This window comes from Genypterus blacodes, unplaced genomic scaffold (assembly GCF_046128005.1).
Source record: "Genypterus blacodes isolate CSIRO-AG114 ecotype Tasmania unplaced genomic scaffold, CSIRO-AGI_Gbla_v1 ptg000156l_1, whole genome shotgun sequence".
NCBI lineage: Eukaryota > Metazoa > Chordata > Actinopteri > Ophidiiformes > Ophidiidae > Genypterus > Genypterus blacodes.
In genome coordinates this window covers 684,359-705,205 of record NW_027466957.1, presented here as the reverse complement: position 1 = coordinate 705,205, position 20,847 = coordinate 684,359, and the positions used below count along the sequence as shown (strand labels likewise).

Below are 20,847 nucleotides of genomic sequence, written 5' to 3'. Positions count from 1 at the left end.
GATACCCTGCATGGACGGATCCTCTGCAGCAGAATGGGTTTGAATGTGCAGAGATTCTCTATTTAGGAGAAGAGAAACCACATATACTGGCAGTTTTAAGTATACGGTGAAGTTATGTTTGGCAGCATGGGACAGCAATGAAAAAATTGGGGCGGGTAATGCAATTTCATGCAATGACATCACTTTTCCTCAACCCAAACACCAAACGAGGCAGAGAAAGAAAGCAACTGCCGCTGCTGCAGACTGGACGCCGCTACAGAGAATGAACGAGTAACTAAACAGTCGATGACAAAAAATCAGACTGTAGCGTTCCTCCACCATGACACCGCAGCGTCGCCCCGGACAGTTTACAGCCAAATGAGGTGAGTTTTTAATGATAAATCCGGTGGAGCGTTAGCCTGCTGGAGGGCTTTGGAATACCGACAGTAAACCTAGCATGCGTCTCATTCGGCTCTAACACCAGCGGGACGAGGACGCTCCGTGTTGAAATGACGCCAAAGGTGTGGATGCTGTTGATCCGTGTGATTGTAAAACGTTAAATGTTCCCGTGTTTCTCTGAGAGAACCGTAGGGGCGTCGCTCTCATTACTGCCCGTGTCGGAGGGGACCCATGTCGGTACAGCGGTGTGGGATTGCAGGGCCTGTCCCCAAGAAAAAAATGGACATTTTTCCTCAGTGTTTCCTCCAGTTTCAGGAAATTGTTCTGCATTTAATGTTAAGCGGAATAATGTTCAGTTTGAAACCCGCCATGTCGCGTTTCAGTGTTTGTGAGGGCTGAACGTGAAAAAGGAACATGGAAAGGGAACTGGCAACTCAGCTGCAAGTGACTACTAACGGTACATCAGTGTGTGTGTGTGTCCATTTCTCACACTGGCACAGACGGTTTCATAGTGCAGTATCTCTCTAATATGTACTGTATAGCGGGAGAGGAGGCTGTGATATCACAACTATAAAGCTTTTGTTCCACCAAACCAGTCTGGCACCAATAGTGTTGAACTTAGTCAATAAATCAAAGTGTGAATTCATTTCACACACTGATAAAAACACCCACAAGGCTTAGCCACCATTTTCAAAATGTACCCACATTTTAATCTGATTTAAACACTGTTGCTCATTATGGTAAAGACTAGTTCCTAATGTCTGAAGACAGGATCGGTTCTAAGATAAACTTTTTATTCATCCCTCATTATTCTTTGCTGCAGTGTCACTCATGTTGTCATAGCAGATCAGTGGTTCTCAAACTGTGGTGCATGCTTCTCCAGTTGTGCTTTAAGCGCCTCCTAGTGGTTTGCCAGATGATTCGAAATGTCTCTAGAGAATCGAAACAGTTGAAATAGAGTATTTGTATTCTGTTGTGGTTCATTATTCACACGCAACATGGCTTTAATTTGAGAAACTGTGTTGTTATTATTGTCATATTTTCTTGTTATTACAAGAACTTGTTTTAAGTGCACACCCTGACTCCTCTGCATGGGTGTCATTACAGTAAATACACTATTTAACTCCACATTCACACACAAGAAGCTCTGATCTGGCTGATTCAAGAGTTTCTAGTTCCTTGAAGTCTTCCCCATGTTCCCTAATGTGACTCACGCTCTCTGACACATCCAAGCTAAGACAGCATCTAACAAAACCCTAACGTGGGAAAACTTCACTAACCTGCTTCTAATCGCCTCAGACAATGAAGCGCCTCAGTCAATGCGACCTCCTCCATGTTTCCATCATCTTGAGAAGTACATTGTTTCCTCTTTGTCTCGTATTCTGCAAGATTTTATTGGCAGTAAAACCTGTTTACTTGTAGTCTTATTAACCTATTTAGGGATTAAACCAGATTTAAAAGGAACTAGATAATAGACTGTAGCTATTACATAGTCTTCCTGTCATGCAAACTATGCGTGCTTAATGATGTGTGCCTGCTGGTTTTAGGCCAAACAAATGCTCATGCTGTTTTCATTGTCTCATCTTCTGAACAAAGAGCAGGTTTTTACAGCACTAAAAAGATGGAAGCATTTTGAGGTGTAGGGTTACAGATTTTTGCCAAAAGTTGGGCTGTAAAATATTTAGATTTGATTGAAGATCTCATATGAAATGCACGATGAATCTTTCAGTATTTGCAGGGTTTAGTTTCTTTTGAAGAGGAGTGACGTACATGCATACCTCTGTCTGCTGATGTAATGTCACATTTAGTTGTTTTTGGCAATTGCAGACAATTAGTTTAAGAATCAAGTGTTTCTAAACTGACTTCAGCCGTAAACTTAACGACTACCAAAAAGGCAAACATGCAGGCAAAGGGCAAAGTTATGCTTTGAGTTATCGGTGCTACTTGTTGATGATTTACGCATTTGAAAGAATTTAAAGATGAGATTGGAGGGCGGCGAGCGGGTACCATTGAATAAATCTGAATTTTTGGCGCTGTTTTATACACGAGCTGGACTTGAGCATCAGGCCCATCAGCGGCGTGAACATTTCAGCTGGATGCATGACCTCAGAGAGCTACAGCATCAATGTGGTTCCACTCTTCACTCTGTAGATTACATTCACGGTCTGTGCGAGTGCTTGTGCATGTGGGGCTTGAAGTTTTTTCAAAGCTCTGTCCCAGTGCAACTTTGAGAGTGCATATGCAAGCTGCGCCGCATTACATCATGAAAAAGCAGAGCCAGTGACTTATTGGAGTGTAATGGGCAGTATAAGTGCTCGCTCACCCTGTTCGCCTCTAATTGTTCGCAGATGTTCTGCACGCCTTTGTGTTCCACGTCTTGTTGCAGCAGGCTCAAACGTACAGACGACATGTACGGTGCTCGGGCTTTATTACGGCGCAAAAACATGGCAGGGTGAGTGTTTAATTTGGCCGTCCATTCTGTTAACCAGATCAGTTTTGGTTATTGAATAATTTATTCAATAACCGTAAGGCATTAAGAACCACTGCTACATATATCTGTGTTCCATTGAGACATTGATATAGGGAACTTGAAACAAGGCGGTTGGGTTAAATGCAGATCATATGGAGCAGGAGATGTTTGGCACAACCTCTAAGAGCTGCTCAAGGTCAGTCTGTCTGTGAAATATGACTTTATTAGGTCGTAGTTCACCACCTTTACAAGGAGGAAGGAGCAACAGGATAATAATTTAGTGGGTTTGATGTCTTGCAGGGGTGCGCAGACAGGTCAGAGCCTCCTGCAGTCACTCCATCTCTGCAGTCCTGCCCTCCCCCATAGAAACAGCCGAGGCTTTGAAGATAGGCTGGAGGCCGGAGCTGGATCCGCTCCTTATCAGCTATCACCTCAGCTCTTTATCACCCGGCTACATGCCGGCTGAAGGCAGGTAGTGTGATTACCAAGTCACTTCTGCTGCTTACATTAGCATCACAAAATATTCATCAATTACCCCTCACAGTTGGCCCGGTGCGACCGAGCTCACGGCAGGACGGCAGACTGCCGGAGATGTGTGCGAGACACGATCACGACTGTCTGCATGACGGCGTTCAGATTGATTGTTTTCAAACTCAACCGCCTCGACTCAAAGCTGTAGGTGCTTATTTGTATGTAACTGGAGCGGCACAGTCACAGTTTGGATGTTTCTTCTCTACACAAACTATTCTAGAGCCCGCCGTGTCCAATATGACCACTAAATAAATGGATTATCAAACGTGCACAAGCTCAGCGCTCCCTCCAAACGCAGAGGACTCATTGAAAATCCACCCTACAGAGGAATCTGCGGTCTCCCAAACATTGAAGTTAGCCAAACACTACTTTAGCTGCTGCAGCTGTAACAAACATTCAATTCATCAGTCCGGCCAGAGAAAATATAGCTTGGAATGTAGCTTTAATCAATTCAAGCCAGCCAGGCCACTACTGTGCTCTGTTTGGCCAAAAATGGACAAAATGCTCATATTTTACTTCAGCACGATGTCTTAGATTATGAACTCAAATTCTTGTCTTGAGTCACAATCCCCTGATAATGGAGGAACGCCTACAGTGGCAAAGCTTTTGTCTCTTCTCAGGTACTTGACTTTCCCTCTGGATTGAACAGCATTCCTTTGTGCGCCGCTGGAGTTTATTTTTATTTGTCTTCAAATAAGGAGCACCTCCTCCCGCCCCCCCTCCCCCCCTAATCCCACTCCCACAAGGTGCTCACTGAACGCCTGCTGCCCCCAATGTTTTGAAATTCTCAGGGGCTTCCTGTTTCAAAACCCTCTCCTTCCACCCGATTCTAAATAGAAAAACATCAGCACTCGTTTCCCATGGCAGCTGTATTGGCCGGTTTGTCGATATGATAGAGAGCTGTTTGTTTGGAGACTCCTGCGCCGCCTTCATCAAGGATCTCCATATATATCCCTTTCTTCTCCAAGCTTTCTATAGTGTCTTGTATTCTCTTCCATAAATAGGTCTTCCTCTTGGCCAGACTTAAGGAAAAGGATGTGGATGATGAGTAAGGACAGCATGCTTGGCTCAGCAGAGACACGTACTGTAGCTCTACGGACCTCTGCTTGAGTACGAATCCCTACGCCTGCTGGCCAGATGTGCAGAGATTCCTCATCGCCAAATGACTGGCGTGTCTGGTCCGGTGACATCGTCCTCTGCATGCCTGGTCTCGTCTTTCTTCGTCAGTGTGGACACATGACCTGGATTAACTCGTCCGTTCTCACCGCCGAGCCTCGTCTCAACCCTCGCATTTTTTCCAGGCACGTCAGGGTTCAGTAGTTTGGTGTGAATATGACTCACTGAGCGTCAGGTAGTTAAGATGTTTTGCTGACACACATGGAAACGTAGTGTGGAACTGGACACGATGAACGTGTTCCTCAGGCAGTCTGGTTCCAGGAGGTTGGTAGTCTGGTTGGCAAGGGACACCACCTCTCCCTCCACTATTTAAAGTGGTATGAAACCTCCTTTTATAGAGGCCATGACAAATGGTTTTAATTACAGAAATGAACCAAAGGGCATTCTTTGAATATTTTCACATGTCGGGGATTTATTGAGGTCAGCGAGTCGACACAATTGGACTCGAGGAAGAAAAATAACAATGAGAGTTTTCCACACGTGCAGGTAGTTTGTCTTGGCCGCACACAGGAACGAGCCTGTGAAGCCGCCGCCGCCGCCGCCGCCTCCGACTGCCCACTGGCTGCAACTGCCGACTTCCTAATGAGTTCTGATGAAGCCGAGGCCTCGCGCAGATGAATACAGGAGGCCTCCGCCGACACCGCCGGGGTCATTATAGCCGCAGCTGTAGACCCTGAAACACGTCTCCGTCCACACAGAGGGATGGGTTTCACATTTCTTGTAGGTGGATTAGCTCTCCATCCTCACATGGAGCTGTGCACATTACTGCCTATTAAACTGTCTCACCCTCAATGGGGGTTTGTACCCCACGAGTCTGATTTATAGCTCTAATTCAGAATTTCCTTAACAGTTCCTTTTGCTTCAGCTGCCCTCTGCTCTGGAATGAGAACAGTCAAAATGGACCATCTGCTAACCGACCGCTCCAGTCTTAGTCTTAGATATTTGTTTTTGTGAGGAACGGCGAGCCTTTCTGTGTCACATGTCATTTAATCAGGGAGTCATTGTCATGTCAGTGGTATGACAGATATGCATGTTGTCCTGTCACGCGTCCTCATGCTGGATTCAGTTCCTTCATCCCTGAGAGGAACGCTTCCTTCTCTTCACCGCCTCTTGTCCTTCTTGTCTCCAGCTCTCATCTACGTCCACATTACCCTTAGTGAAGCTCCTCACTTTAGAAATGGGATGACAGAGGGGGTCACAATAGGCCTTTTATGTTGAGAGTCATTCTCTTTCCCCTGCATTAGCTCCAGGGGACCATGTGACTGGATATCATTCAGGTCATAGTTGGCCTGTTCAGCCTTTGACCCTCTTAGAAGGGGAACTAGTCCCTCAATGTTCCATTCATGGCGTACACATGTCTGTGTGCATTACTGTCTGGCACAGTAGAGGTATGCCAATCTCCTTACTTACAGTCAGCCATTGGCCCCCCTTTGTCACGTGATCTTTGTACTTAATCATCATGTACAGTTGCAGGTTTCATAGAAGTTCTCTATCTGGGTTCACTTTGCAAGTTAAATAGCTGATTCCTAATCTACAACAGCGCCGCCCCTACCTCCTGTTTGTCTATTCCTTCTGCTTCTCAGCCACTAGGTGGACTCACGTTAGAGCTGGGAGGATGGACGCAGCAGAACTGTCTGTGTGCTTTAAACACATTTTTGCGTACTGAGTCAGTGTCAGTGTTATTGTGTGTTGAAACCTGCGTGACTTTGCTCACTAACTCCCTGCTCTCCATTCCCGGCGTTCCCAGTGTTTACTTCAAATCTGTATAACAATGGCTTTCAAACAAATGACAATCATGTGAGCACCCTGGGGCGCTTCATTTTTGACTAGGGGAAGTGCGGGATGAAGTTGTTTCAGGTCAGATCTCTTGTCGACTCAATTAAGGTCAGATTAAAAAGCGAATAGGTCAACTACCAAAGGTCAACCCGTGTATGTATAGATCCAGTCTGTGTGTTTGCATTGTCAGTAGCAGGGATGTGTCTATCCTGCGTTTCTGCTTTATTGCATTAGCCTCTCGCATTCTGCTCACGAAACCCATGTCCTCTTCCTCGTGTTGTTGCTGCTGCGTCGGCGCCCGGTCGTTCTGTCATCAGACCTGCTTAGTTTGTCTGGTATGTCTGAGGGGAATGAGGATGATGTGGCTTCATTAATTAAACCGGTCGAGTAGATGAGTCACTGCTGGGGGAAAAACCAGGGGAGACAATCACAGAATTTTAGAATAACTTAGAGCTGCTGACGAATAGAGAGGAGACATGCAGAGATACACGTCTTCACTCCTGATGCAGGCCAGCGCTGAAACACTAAAGAGATGAAACTGAAAAAAGCCAATTCAGATTTATTGCTGATGTAATGACTTTTTTTTTTGTACACTTCATTTGAATTCCTTTCCCATAGTCCCATGTGACTCAATCTCACACTTATTAACAATGCGATAGAGAAAGACAATCCTCCTAGTACAGAGCCCGGGTTGTTTCTAGGGCTCTGCAGCTCTGTTCTCAACTCTGACAGTTTGGCTGTCGGATATCCTCTCTCTATTCCCTCCTTTGTCTGCTTCATGGTGGTAGGGTCTCCTGAAACACAACCCCCCTCGCCTCCTCTCCTTTATGGCCCCGGCCGCGGCAACTGTAGGGTTAATGTTTAGCAGCGGCAGCAGCAGCAGCAGCAGCAGCAGCACAGGCAGAGAGGCAGGAGTTGTAGGAGGAGGGGAAAAAGGGAGCAGGAGAGCCGAGGAGAGGTGGGGGCTGGTCCACAGCTGTTGTAGTAGGCAGGGTCTATTGGGGTAGTAAGCCTGCCTCACTCGCCCTGGAACAATGGGAGACATGGCAGCCTCTGCAGACAGCACACACATACACACAATGCACATGCCCAAGGACAGGCCCTTTCCAGCAGGAGCGTAGAGGAAACCGGCTTCCTTGCCATACGAGGAGGGTGACGGCAGTGTAAACGTGGGAGGGGGGGGCGAGGGAGACCATCTCCACTGCCACAGGAAAAGAGAAATGTAAGGTTGTGGCTTCTCTCTCTCTCTCTCTCTCTCTCTCTCTCTCTCTCTCTCTCTCTCTCCTTGCTCTTCTTTCTGGTGCCTTACGCTCTGTTCTGCTGTGAGGAGATCTGGGATTTGCTGACTGGATGACAGAAAAAGCGACAACAGCGAGGTGAGGTGACCCAAAATACGCCCGGCTCAAACAACCGTATATGCTGATGTCCATTTTTATAGCTGACATAGTGTTTTTGAGCCTCTCTCTCTCTCTCTCTCTCTTTCTCTCTCCTTCTGCGCGTGTGTGTGTGTATATCTGCTGTGACGTTGTTCTCTGTTTCAAATCAAGCACATAGCAAAATATTGATCGTGTGAGCATTAGGTGCTGTGACAGAGGGGGAACACATGTTTGACTTGATTTTATGGACTTGGATGAACAGATGGACGTGAACGCAAAGGAGATGATGACTCCTCAGGGCAGGTCTGCTTCGGTGTGTGTGTGTGTGTGTGTGTGTGTCTCTCTGTGTTTAGGTGAGTGATCCTCACGTCTCACAGCTAGTTCATATTTGAGTCAACAGCAAACGGCGCACTGTCATGACACTGAGTTTTATCTTGAATGAAGCGGCATGAGCTTACTGTGTATTGTTGTGGTCACAGCCAACAATGTGTCATAAATCTGCCAAAGCGGCTTTCATGGTGGGGGATAGGGTAGCCTCAATGTTTTTGTGGTTGATTGTGTGATGAAACAATACACAGTTGATGTGATATCGGAGACGCCGGTGGCCCCGTAATGCATTTCCTCCTCGTGGCGGTTGGGTGTGGAGGTTTTGCCTGGCAGAGATGTGTTCTTTGGATGGATCCTGTGAGGGCCACTGTTCTTGTTTGATTGCTCTCAGACATACATGGCGCACATCCAACCTTTCAGGGCCTTTTGGGAAGGGAGCTCCCCCCCCCACCTCCTAATACAGCCCCTCCCCCACCCCCCTTTGCTCTGCCTCCGCTCCCTCATCCTAAATATTGCTTGTGTGTACGATTGGTCTCGGTCGGCGCAGCCAAACATCAGACAGGAAGCAGCCTCCATTCTGTCAGCTTTCGCACCCACAGCGTCGCCCCTCTTTAATATTTATCAGAGATGCAGCTTCATTATTCATGCAGACAATGTTGTGTTAATGGCGTATGTATGCAGAAAAAGCCACTTTGTCCTACATGTTGATGATCATCCCCCCAACATGTTTAATTCCTTCTTTGTCACCTTGTTTACATCTCACGCCTACACACTTTGTCTACGCTAACTTCAAGTCTGCTCTCTCTCTGATTGGCAGACAGAATCGCTGGTGTTTGACAAATCCTGAGACAGACTTGCCTTCGCCAAATCCCCCAGTGTGCCGCTGACATGATTTATGAAGCTTTTGTGCATTTCCTCTCTCAGCTTGGGCTAAGTCGCCTTTGAGTTCTTTTTCAGCCTTGCCCTCATTCCGTGAAGCTCGTCCATGCATCCTCATCGGCTGCACACAGCCAAAACCCCTCAGCCTCTTTGAAACGCTGATCTTTAATCAGAATAACACAATATTTGATGAATCTATTAGTGTCCTACGTCAGCCAGCGACTTTAATAATCTGAAAATGAATCTTGACTTGATGTAATGTGGCTTGTGATCTTATTTTGGCGTAGATCCCAGATCAGGTCTTGGCTGGATCAGTGAGGACAGGGCTAGACGCTATAGCTGATCTGCTCTCACTCTTTTAAAAACCTAGATTGAGAGGGCAGATGCTCAGCACCTCTAATCCTATTTCAGAAGGATCAGACCCTGTTCTCCTTTTGGCCGTTTTTGAGAGATACTTCACCTGCTCCCCTTGAGACAGCCCTGTCCCATGTTAAGTTATAAAGGAGGCATTTTTAGAAACAGAATGTAATTAACAGGGAACTGTCTTTACGGGGATTCCCACATTGGATTAAAAATAAGAACAGAAGGTTTTGTGGCACACGATGTGTACACACATTAAGTGTCCTTTATTATCAGAAAGACATAAAAGGAGACTTCTTAAATGCTGTGTCTGCTGAATTATTCATCCATCTTTCTTTCATTACACTTTACAATGACTCAGAGATGAAAGGAAAGATGAGAGGAAGAGAGATTGAGGAGGAGAGCGAGCGAGCGCGGGTGGAGTGGGGGCTTGTGGTCTTGGCATGGCTGGCGTCGGCTGCGCGCTGGTATCTCCCGAGGGCAATGGAAATTCTTCCTCTCCTCCCGGTTTCTTGTTCATCCAGAGAGCGCGAGAAAGCCGCAGCCTTTGCCCGGCACAGAGGTGACTTTGGTCCCAAGCCCCCTTACTGCTACTACTGTCATCCACTGACAACAAAATGTCCTCACACACAGCAAAGTCTTGTCCTGTCAGTGGAGACACAGATAGGATGGCAGAGGCTAAGTGGTTCTTATGTAAGATGTTTATTTATATAGCATGGAATGGTCTTTTAGTAAAGAATGAGCGAAGAACAGTTGTGATTTATACTCGCCATGTTCCACCTGATGTGCTCCCTGTGCTTAGTCTGTGTTAAAAGCTGAGCTGCAGCATTTTAGAGCAGCTGAATGCGGGCTGCAGTTACTGGGCTGAGGCAGGTGTACAAGGACTTACAGGAGGCGAGATGTTACAAGGGCAGGATCAACACCATCAGAGGAAAGAATATGCCAAAGTTTCCAGATCTTTCCCAGCTGCAGGGTCCAAACAGGAGTCGAATGTAACACCAAGAATACTACAGCCTTGCTTCATACTAGCAGCTAAGGGTCCCAGATTGTGCTCAGTGCCAATAAGGACCTCAGTTTTATCCTCATTTTATTTTAGAGCATGAGTGTGACCAGCCTGACAAAAAGAATGATGCAGCAGACATAAAGATATGTTCATGTTTTCATTAAAAGAGCTGGGAGTAGCATGTAGATAGAGAACAAGATGGGGCCCAGTATGAACCCCTGAGGCACGCCACGTTTCAGCACAGCCACATCAGACATCATATCGCTAATGCCTTCAGTAAATCTTCCCATTAGATAGGCATGACATAAACCTGCCAAGAACAGTCCCACATTGGCCAGGACACTTACTTACTCTGTCAATAAGGTCCTCGTGATCAATAGTGTCAAAGGCAGAGCTAAGATCTAATAAAAGCAGGAACTGTGACTTCCGCGGAGTCGGCACGCATGAGGATGTTGTCTAGAGCTCTCAGGAGAGTCGTTTCTGCTCTGGGCCTTCGACCAAAGCCAGATAGATGTAAGACACCATCTGATTCCAGACTGCCAATGACCTAAGCTGTTTTCTGGAAACCTTTGGAGATAAACACCCTCGAATTGATACAAAGAGAAGAATCCTAACCGTAATTAAGAAGATAAGAGCAAAGAAATATGAGAATGAAAGAAGGAGCTTACTTAAATGTGTCCTCTTGTTTTCTGTCTTCCTCAGCTCCTTGGTTTTGTTGTTGGGAGACAGAGGTGCCTGACAGGAGATCGACTCCTCTTCACGGATCATAAAGGGAGCTGATATCACAGGTGAGTCTGCCCCCCCCCTCTCTCTCCCTGAGGAATTGATCATCGACTTGATCTCATTTCTGCTGCCCCGTTTCCTTTGTGTCTCTTATTGTTTATCACCAGACTCATTTGTATTCTGCATATAAACAAAGGTGCCTCATCTCACTGTGCTGCACGCCCATGACACTTTAAATCCAACTTTTCCAGCAGTTGCTACGAGTTACCTTGTCTAAAACACACCAAGGTTATTTCTCCATCATATATTACATGTTAGTTCTCTTCAGGTGTCAGGTTGCACATGATGTGTTTGCCCGTGTGTGTGTGTGTGTGTGTGCACAGCGGTGTAGATGTATATATGCAGGTATCCATTTTGCGGAACAAAAACCCGACATGCCCACTTGGCTCGCAGGCCAACACATGATCCCGTCTGCTTTGTTGCACCATCGCAACCTTAAGCTGCGATCGCTGTGCCTCGCTGCGCTTTGTTTACACTCGCAATGTCGGATTTAGTGGCCGTGTTTGGAGAGGGGAGGATTTCCAACAGCAACACAAAGAGCCGTACTGACTTTGGCCTCCTCGCTTATCACTTTGTAATGTTTCTTTAGGCCTTTGTTGTTATCTACTCCACATCTAACTGACATATGTCTCAGTTATCTATGACATTTGCATTGATTCTTACAGAAAACTATTTGAAAATCCTTCATCTCGTCTGCACAAGTGTGTTTTTCCAGTCTTTGTGTTTTATTTTTACTTTGTTTCGCGGCTGCGTTCTGTCAGATGCACTAGAATAACTTCATTGTGCCTTAATTGTATGTCTGAGAATATCTGGATACTCTGGCTTGTAGGATGTAAATAAATGCAGCGCCCACACACTCCTTATCACTCTGGAGTGAATGTGAGCGTTCAGACTAAAAGACTGGAACATGATACACTGCATCTTGCATTTTCCAGAAGGCATTTCTTTTTAGTGATGAATTGCTCTTGGTAAGGAACACAAACATCCTTAGAAAATTGCATCTTACCATAGAGCGAGGAAGAGGGGGGGGGGGCATTACCCCACAGGCAGCATGGCCACTCAGCAGCAACATTAACTCCCTTTGCATTCCCCTCATGGCTTCTCTCTGTCAGCGCTGACAGTAGCAGCGGCTGTATGTCTGCCAGGCTCTGTGGAAGGAGCTCCCTGGCACTGCAGCCCCACTGGGACACGCTGAGCCTCTGCTTCGCCCCCGTCAATGGGCCTCTGTGTGCCGAGGTTCAGCCCTAGTCACAGGTTCCCCCTCAAACCCGGCATGGCGACAATGCTGCAGTTTACAGAGCATCCAGCAGGGCTTTCTCTCCTTCCTCTGCGTCTTTCTCCTTCCTCTTTTCTAGAAGAGGTTGAATCTGAAACTGAAACTGTGTCCCAGAGGCATGCTTCACACTAATACTCTGTAGTGGATTCTGTGCACTAATCGAAACAGTAGTATTGTCAGCAGTCGGTTACTAGTTTAGCTCCCCCCTTTCTGTTTCAATGTTGCATTTTGGGTCATGACCACAATCTAAAGCAGGCTGAATAGAGAACACACATAATGATGAATCTACACAGTTAGCATCACATGCAATTTACTCTTACGGGACCTTTGGAGTGATTGTTAAGTGCAGATTTGGGACCTTGCCGGTGTCTCTGATGCCAGGAGTCTTTTTGCTTGTGAGAGATGTTCAAATCAGTCCTCGCAGTGTTTCCAGCAAAGCCTGTGACGTATCTCAGCTATTCAAAAGAAGCCACAGCGGCGGCGGGAGCGGCGGCGGCAGCACCACAATTTCATGTTATATTTAGCATGGCTTTTGTTGTCTTTGGGTACACGCTGTAATTTACATCTGAATGTTCGTAAACACACAGCGACGTGTGCGTGTGTGTGTTTCTGTCCTCCTGCCCGGAGCTTCAACGTGCATTAGTGGAGAGGAGATTTATTTATAACCGCTGGCTCCTTATCCAAGGTCAAACAGATGGCTAATATCTGCTTCCGTTCTTAGATGGACTTCATTGATCAGCCTTCCATTACGCGTGGAGATCTGTCTGCGTTCAGTCAATTGCAGCTCAATAAGAAGGTTTCACTTTGGCCGGTGCTGCTCCGGATCTTTAGGGGTTCACCGAGCACGGGCGGTGTTCAATAATCTTCCTGTAAACACTTTACAAATAGCTCCACTCACACAAGGCCCGAGAGGTGCCTGATGTGTTTGGACTGCTGCTTTCTTAGAAAAATATCGACTGAGTTCCCAGTACTGTTTCTCTGAGGTTGGATACTTAGCGTGTCTATGTAAACACACCCGGTTTGTTTGTGTGTCACTTGTTCAAATCAGGCTTAACGCCACTTGGTCCTGTGCCAGTTGGTGACAGAAAGAGGCTCATCTGGGATCTGGGTCCACATCACTCCACCTACTCTTTCTTTAGATCCTTCCACTGCAGCGACATCAGACACTTACACACACACACACACACACACACACACACACACACACACACACACACACACACACACACACACACACACTAGACTGGTCCTCAGCCATATGCCCTGCAGTGTGCCATGCTCATAGACTCAGGCAGCCGGTGCTCTCAGCGTGGAGCGGGCAGTTTGATCCGTGAATCCTCTTTGAAGCCTTGGACCAAAAGCAGGAGAATATGGGAACATGTTTATCGCTGTGTTCAATCTGAGGCGCTGTAGCTACGCAGGATGGACAGATTAAGGCTGTTGTGTCATTCCTGTAATCCTCTGCGTACAGTAGAGACTCTGATCTGTGGAATCAACAAGAGATCTGCTGCCGGCGTGTGTCGCCTTTATTCTATAGACTCACAACAACAAGCAGTCCAAACCCAAGTGTGGCGGCTCCCTGTAAACAGGCTTTAAACAGAGTGTGATGGTGGTAACAGTGTTAACGTCACTCCTGCAGATGAGAGAAGTGTGTGATGTAAAGTAGACCACAGTGAACTGGTATCCCGGCATTTGTTTTGGCTTGTTTGGAGGACCAGATGGGGAGAGCTGCTGCAGGGCAATCAGACTCAGCCATGCTATCAAACAGGGGAAAGGGAAGATGTGGGAAAGGGAAAGTGATTTTAATATTCTAGTGAGACTCTTTTGTGGCTTTAGCAGCTTTCCCGTCACTGTATCTCATCGACACGGCAGAAGAAACATCCACCGCTCTATTTATACACCGTGACTTCTACAGCCAAAAGGACGGGCGGTTTACCTGATGTTGTGTTTGCTGATGTGCACATTTGGGACAGAGGCCGTGTGTTACAGTGTCACCTTCCCCTTACAGATGAGAACAATGTCCGATGAGACGGAACAGAGAATGTGTGATCAGGACTTTGGTTCGGACGAGGAGGGGGAGGAGGGAGACGTGGAGTCGTACCTGGAGGACAACAGCAGCGAGCTGGTGGACCGACTGAGGGAGCTGGAGGTAAGGACAGAGGACGCCTGGGCTCCCGTCCTTCTCGGCACCAATCTGAAGAAGAGAAGAAGAAGAGAAGAGGTGGAAATGGTGATGCGTTTAACAGCAGCTTGTGTCTGTTTTCCTCACAGGCGGAGAATTCTGCCCTGCTGTTGGCAAACGAGAGTCAGAGAGAAGCCTATGAAAGATGCCTGGATGAAGTAAGTTCATTCATAAAGTTGTACATTTGACTCAGATTAGTCACAAACCAAATGTCTGAAATGTGGTCGTCTCCTCTTTGTGACCAGGTGGCGAACCATGTGGTTCAAGCGCTGCTCAATCAGAAGGTAAAACAACAAAAGCTTCTCTTGTGGGTCTATTTTAGGATTTCCATTGTCTTGAGTGCAGAGGTGTCAGTCTGAGGTTGTGCTGTGTGTGTGTGTGTGTGTGTGTTACTGAGCAGGATCTGAGAGAGGAGTGCATCAAGCTGAAGATGCTGGTGTTTGACCTGGAGAGACAGAACCGAGCGCTCTGTGAGCTTTTCCAGCAGAAGCTCCCCAATCACCCCACATCTCACTACCAGGTCAGTGAACGCACCACGCACCGCCTTCCTCATTCCCCTCATTCACACACCATTCACCTTCATCTACTGTACAGATCTGCCAATGTGTGCGACGCTTCATCCTCATTCTTTCAGACGCCAGTATGTCAGTAAATGGATCTCCGTCTCTCTTTATTGTCCCCAGTAGATGCCGGGGACAATGTAGCTCTTAGTTGTGTGTGTAAACAAAAGCCTGTAGTGTATACAGTGTCATCATAATTGCCTCATGACTCTCTGGTTACAGGTCCAGCAGGGACCCCTCCCAGACTACAATGCACAGCTGCACAATGACTCTGGCAAACAGGTGGAGCCTGCACAGACTGAAGCACAGGCCAAGGTGATCAGGACGCAGACAGATAACAGAAAGAGTTCAACCATCTGACATTTGCTGTGTTCTCCACAGTTTGTGACCTCAGTATTAAATAGTTTCTGTTTGGCATTTGAAGTTAAGCACATTCACTTTTTGTCTCTTTAAATTTATGGGTTTTATATTTTTTTAAGTGTGTGTGAAGGCGTTGTGTGTGTGCGTAAACAGAGCTGCGGGCAGATAGAGCCTATAATATGAAGGTCATGCATTGTGTTCAGAGCCCCCGTGGCTAATCTCCCTCACACTTGTTTCCTTTACGCGTGCTCGTAAAAGGTCTCGTGTTTTTGATGAACTAGTTTGTTTGTGGCTCATTGACGTGGTGTGTGTGTGTGTGTGTGTGTGTGTTGATACAGATCTCTTTCTGTCCAAAGGGAAACGGCTACCGCACACAACACGCCTCCCCCGGCCCCCGTGGCCCCGCCGCCTCCATGGAGGCTCTGTCTCCTTTCTTCAAGAAGAAAGCACACATCCTGGAGGTTCTCCGCAAGATGGAGGAGACGGACCCTCTGAAGTTCCACCCTTCCACCACCAGCCTGTCTTTCTGCGACTACAGCCAGGTGCTCATGTCTACCGAGGCTGTTTTAGCCACGGCGGACCCCCTTCCTCTACAGTGCAAGTCCCACCACACACACTGCCACTGCTCGCGCTCCGACACCGACGCGCACCAACGTGTCAACGGTGACGGGGCGGTGAAGGTTGAGGGAGGGAGCGCCTGCTGTCTACACTGCAAGAGGAGCTCTGATGCTCCTCCTAAGCCTTGCAACCACGTCTGTAGTCCTCCCAAAGCCCCAGCAGCCAACCAGAGCCATGCACTTCCCACAGCTGCTATAAGTGAATGTCACAGTAAGAGCAAAATGGCGGAGTCTGTTCCCCCGTCGAGACAAAACACCAAGAGTGACGACCACCAGCAAATGTCAGGCGCCGCCCCTCAATCATCAGACGCAGCGGATCAGAGCCTGGAGGTGATGGAGCAGGAGAACAGTCTAAACCCCGGCGCCTCTGAAGAGCTCACTGGCTTCTGTTCCGCCTCCCCGCCGCCTGCCGTCCTCGCCAAGGACGCTCCCACCCACTGTGACACGGAGCAAAGCACGTCCACGTCAAACAGCTTTGCCGCCGCCCCGGAGAAAGACGAGGCGGAGCAGGAAGCCGCCTCGGTGAGGGCCGCCTCCTCCGTCGGCCCCGGCTCGTCCTGCCTCAGCGACGTCAAGGCCACCGCCGTCAACTCCCCGTCCAAACTGCTCAAGTTCTTGAAGATCCCCTCCATGGGGGAGAAGCCTCCGCCTCCGGCCCCCCCCGTCCGTCTGAGCCCGCAGCTCACCCGCAACTCCAGGATCCCCTGTCGCACAAACAACTACGAGGTGTACCACTCCCCTGTTCCCACACGCAGAGCCACCACCACAGAGAGGTGCAGGCAGCCGCCGCCGCCGCCCACCAGGTCAGAGTCCTACCCGGCCACACACTCGGCCCCGACCTCGCCACCGCAGCCCGAGGACATCTGCTCGCCGCCGACCAAGGACATCACCTACAGCAGCCTCTCTGCACCCAAAGCCAAGATTAGCTCCGTCACTCCCTCCTCCACCTCCACCTGCTCCTCCTCCTCCTCCTCCTCCTCGCCCAAAGTATCTCAGAGGGTCCCTCACTATGAAAACGTCTCCGATATGACAAGCAGCAGCAGAGAAGAGGAGCTGTGTCAGGGTCCGGAGAAGAGGACTACGCTACCGTCTCAAACAAAGGGGAGCGGCAGTGAAAGGAAGCTGGTGAAGTCTCTACCGGAGAGCGTACTCAACCCTTCCTCCCAACGGAAAGAGTCTTCCTCCTCTACGTCAGAGTCCACATCGGATGAGGAAGACGAGGATTCAGAGAGTCCGGTTTGGGTGAACCACCACAGTCTGCCCAACGCCTCGGCCCTCAGCAAAACTCAGGGCCGGATTCAATACTCGCGGTCCAGAGAGAGGCAGGAGACGGAGGTGAGGGAGGTGAGGGAGGTGAGGGAGGTGAGGGAGGTGAGGGAGGCCCCCCTGCAGAGCTGTGAGGTCAGGCAGCCGCCGCCGCCACCGCCTCCGCCTCCAGCCAGGAGGAACGACTCCTCTTCCATCCCTAAGAGGCCTGGGACGGCGTCAGCCAGACCCCAGGCCGACTCCAGCCACCACGCTTTCAAAGAGAGGCTGGCGGCGCTCGGTAAACTGAGGAGCTCCGAGGATTTGCAAGTGGGCGTGAGGCCGACGGACGCGGCGAATGCAAACACGCCGTGCGGCGAAGGCAACGTCACCCGCGGCGACGAAAGGAGCAAGACGGCCGAGCGGCCCGGCGAACATCACAAAGAGGAGCACAGACATTCAAAATACACAGACTCTCTGGACGGGAAACCCAAAAGTAGCAGTGTGAGCTTAAAGTTCTCAGGTTGTGCTCCGCTGTACGAATCGGGGGCGAAACCTCTGGCCTCCGGTCCAGCACCGGTCAAACCTGAACTCTGCGTGACAAAGACAGAAGGTTCTAAGAGCAGAATCGGTCTTCCGTCCCCCAACGCCGACGCTCCCCAGGTATTACGCAACAACATGAAGTGTCCCGGCTCCCTGAACCTGCCCTACAGTGTTAAAGCTGCTAACAGCCCCAACAAAGTTCCCCCTAAGTCTCCCTCCAAACCTTGTCAGGGTCCTTCCGTGCACAGAGGGACCAAACCCGCAGAGGCCCAGCGCTACTCATCCAGGTCAGAGGAGAGGACGAAGGTCGGTGGGAAAGGGAAGAAGAGCGCGACGTACGGCGACAGCCTCCCGCCGCCTCCGCCGAGACCTCCGGCCGCCGACAACCAGGAAGAGAAGACGCCGCAGCCGGTGCCCAGCCTGCAGTCGGCCATCGAGCAGAAGGTGATGAAGGGCATAGAGGAGAACATGTTGAAGCTTCAGGAGCAGGACAAAGGAGGACAGAGCACAGAGGTCAAACAAAAAGCCTCCAACGGCATCGCCAGCTGGTTCGGCCTGAAGAAGAGCAAGCTGCCGGCGCTGAGCCGCAAGACCGACGCAACCAAAGCAAAGGACGAGAAGAGGGAGTGGAAGATCAACATCCCCTCGGTGGGGAAAGACTCGGTCAAGATGGCCACCAGGTGTAAAGAGGGAGTGGAGGGGCTGAACATCTCCACCCTGATGGAGAAAGCTGAGGGGCTGAGGCGAGCGCTGGAGGAGGAGCGGGCGTACGTGGAGAGGTCGGGCAGAGGTCACTCGTGTGAGGTGGTGATGGACCAGGCTCAGGGACAACTGGCTGTCATGTACAGAGGAGCACGATCTGATAACTTCATGCAGCAGCTGCTAAACAGGTGAAGACCGAGGCCAAGGGGGTCCAAGTGTGTGCAGAGGTAACCGTCCACTGTCCGTGTGTCGTTATGGTAACATGTCTGTGTTTTTATGCATGACAGAGTGGACGGGAAGGACATGATCAGTCTGCCTCAGCGCCGGCTCTCATTCGACTGCAAGACTTCCAAGCCGGTGTTCAGTCAGCAGAGCGACATCATCAGTCTCACCGCCAGCCGGGATGACATGGAGAAGGTGTGTGTGTGCAACTGTTCACTTTATCTGCTGGTGTCTCGGGACAAACACACGACAAAGTAGGATGCAGACGTGAAACTGTCAACCTGTGAAAAGTAGTTATAAAGTGTTATTTAAAGCCTCTGTGTTGATTTGCTGCTCTGTGTGTTTGTGTGTGTGATGTTCTGTCTTGCAGGGATCAGACAGAATCTGCAACATCACATCAGACGAGAACCTGGCTGATTCAGTTCACTCCCAACTCTTTGCAGGTGAGAGAAGAAGGAGTTTGTCAGTTTATCAAGAATGCAAGAGATCGGAATCTAAAGCAAAGTGAAATTAGGAGTGAATACATTTGCCTCACATTCATTCCTCTGGGTGTGTGTTTCATTCTTTAATTGAAGTATTTTCCCGCTCATGTTGGATTCCCCTTCTCCTCCGCAGGTTCTGGAGCTTCCACCTACACCCTGGACAGTGGCATCGGGACGTTCCCCCTCCCTGACTGCAGCAGCGGTGCAGCAGGACGGGGACTGTCCAAGACGAGGGTCGGGGCCGAGCACCACTCGTCCGGCTCCCCGGGCAGAGCTGGGCGACGGGCCCGCACTCTGGACAGGGAGATGACCTCACAGGAGGAATGTTACGTGGCACACAAACAGCTGATTCCCAGCATTCAGTATGGCGGCATGCTGGAGGGGAGGAGCACAGCCGGCGTCATCCGTGAAGGTGAATACCGTGAATACTCCTTCATCAACATGTTTAGTTGTTTTCACGGTGTTCCAACTCTTTGAAGTGTGGACAACAGGTCAAAGTATGTCTGTAATCCATCCGTCTGCAGACAAAGAGGCCCACGGAGCCAACATGTTCTCTCCTCGCACCAAAACATGGACCTTCCCCAACCTGAAGACCCCAGCAGGACCTGCAGAGGTCTACCTGGCAGTGGAGGAAGAAGAGGAGGAAGCCGTTACCTATGGCTCACCATTCAGAGGGGTAAGGATGGGAGCAGTCCGTTACTTTCAATTGCATTCAAGGCAAATCTGTTTCAAGTAAAGCTGGATTGATTTCAAGCTTCTAACGCCGTTTATCCATTGTTGTTTGAAAACTGGTGGCTGTAACATTCACAAAGGCCAGATCCCTCTCTTAGTGGAAACGTTTCACAGGCAGTAGGGATGCATTCTGGAACTTGCAGTGGTATCTTACATAATGTAAAACACTGCGCCACATTCTCCCTCTAGAAATAATTAATCAGCAGAATATTAAAGATTCAGTTGGATGGTTTCTGCAGCCTATTGTTAGTGGCCTGAAGGTATTATGTAAAATGCAACACGTGACCTAAAACATGTCCAATTTCTCTGCGTCCATTCAGAGCATGAAGGCAGGCGGTCCCCCCTCCTCCTCCAGCCGTGTGGTGGACCCAGGCAGCCTGCCCGTCCCTGCCCAGTCAGGGCTGAGCCGCAGGGGGAAGACTCGCACTCCCAGCGTTCCCGAGATGAGCCGCGAGGCCGGGCTGGAGCTGCTCAGGGAGCGGCCAGAAGAAGCGCTCTCCCCGAGCCGCCCTCAGGTCCTAGAGACCCCCGAGTCACTCAGCGATTCTCTGTACGACAGTCTGTCATCCTGTGGCAGCCAAGGATGATCCAGAGAAGAGGAGGAGGAGGAGGAGGAGGAGGAGGAGAAGCAAACGTCTCCTAGTCTAGAGACAGGAGGACACGCAGGCTGAGGGAAAACATAAAACTGTGCTATGTTGATATCCGCAAGAATTTTCTGATGGTGATGCATCTCAGCGTCCATCTGTCTCTGTTGCAACTGGAAAGATGGATTGATGGACTTCTCAGGATTTCCAATAAACGTGAAGCCAAAAGCCACCAAAATATTATAGTATGTTCACTTTCACTTTTTGACTGTGGACACTTACA

At 49.2% G+C, this 20,847-nt stretch overlaps 1 protein-coding gene across 2 annotated transcripts; it reads left to right on the top strand.

Annotated features, from left to right (window-relative positions):
- The first annotated feature begins 206 nt into the window (after positions 1-206).
- nckap5l (NCK-associated protein 5-like) lies at positions 207-20,779 on the top strand. 2 transcript variants are annotated; one of them, XM_076166822.1, is made up of 13 exons: positions 207-362; positions 10,979-11,064; positions 14,344-14,484; positions 14,607-14,675; positions 14,763-14,801; positions 14,918-15,037; positions 15,300-15,392; positions 15,794-18,732; positions 18,832-18,961; positions 19,137-19,209; positions 19,382-19,660; positions 19,773-19,924; positions 20,301-20,779. In XM_076166822.1, exons 3-13 carry the CDS (start codon positions 14,344-14,346, stop codon positions 20,565-20,567), a joined length of 4,302 nt encoding a protein of 1,433 aa, XP_076022937.1. In that variant the 5' UTR covers positions 207-362; positions 10,979-11,064; the 3' UTR covers positions 20,568-20,779. The 2 variants fall into 2 exon arrangements, with proteins under 2 accessions (XP_076022937.1, XP_076022936.1); XM_076166821.1 differs by having other exon boundaries at positions 15,776-18,732.
- The last annotated feature ends 68 nt before the right edge of the window (positions 20,780-20,847 follow it).

Coding starts and splice junctions, on each gene's coding strand:
- nckap5l (XM_076166821.1), top strand. CDS start 14,344: ATGAGAACAATGTCCGATGAGACGGAACAGAGAATGTGTGATCAGGAC. Junction 19,210..19,381: donor TCACTCCCAACTCTTTGCAG/GTGAGAGAAGAA, acceptor TCTCCTCCGCAG/GTTCTGGAGCTTCCACCTAC. Junction 19,925..20,300: donor ATGGCTCACCATTCAGAGGG/GTAAGGATGGGA, acceptor GCGTCCATTCAG/AGCATGAAGGCAGGCGGTCC.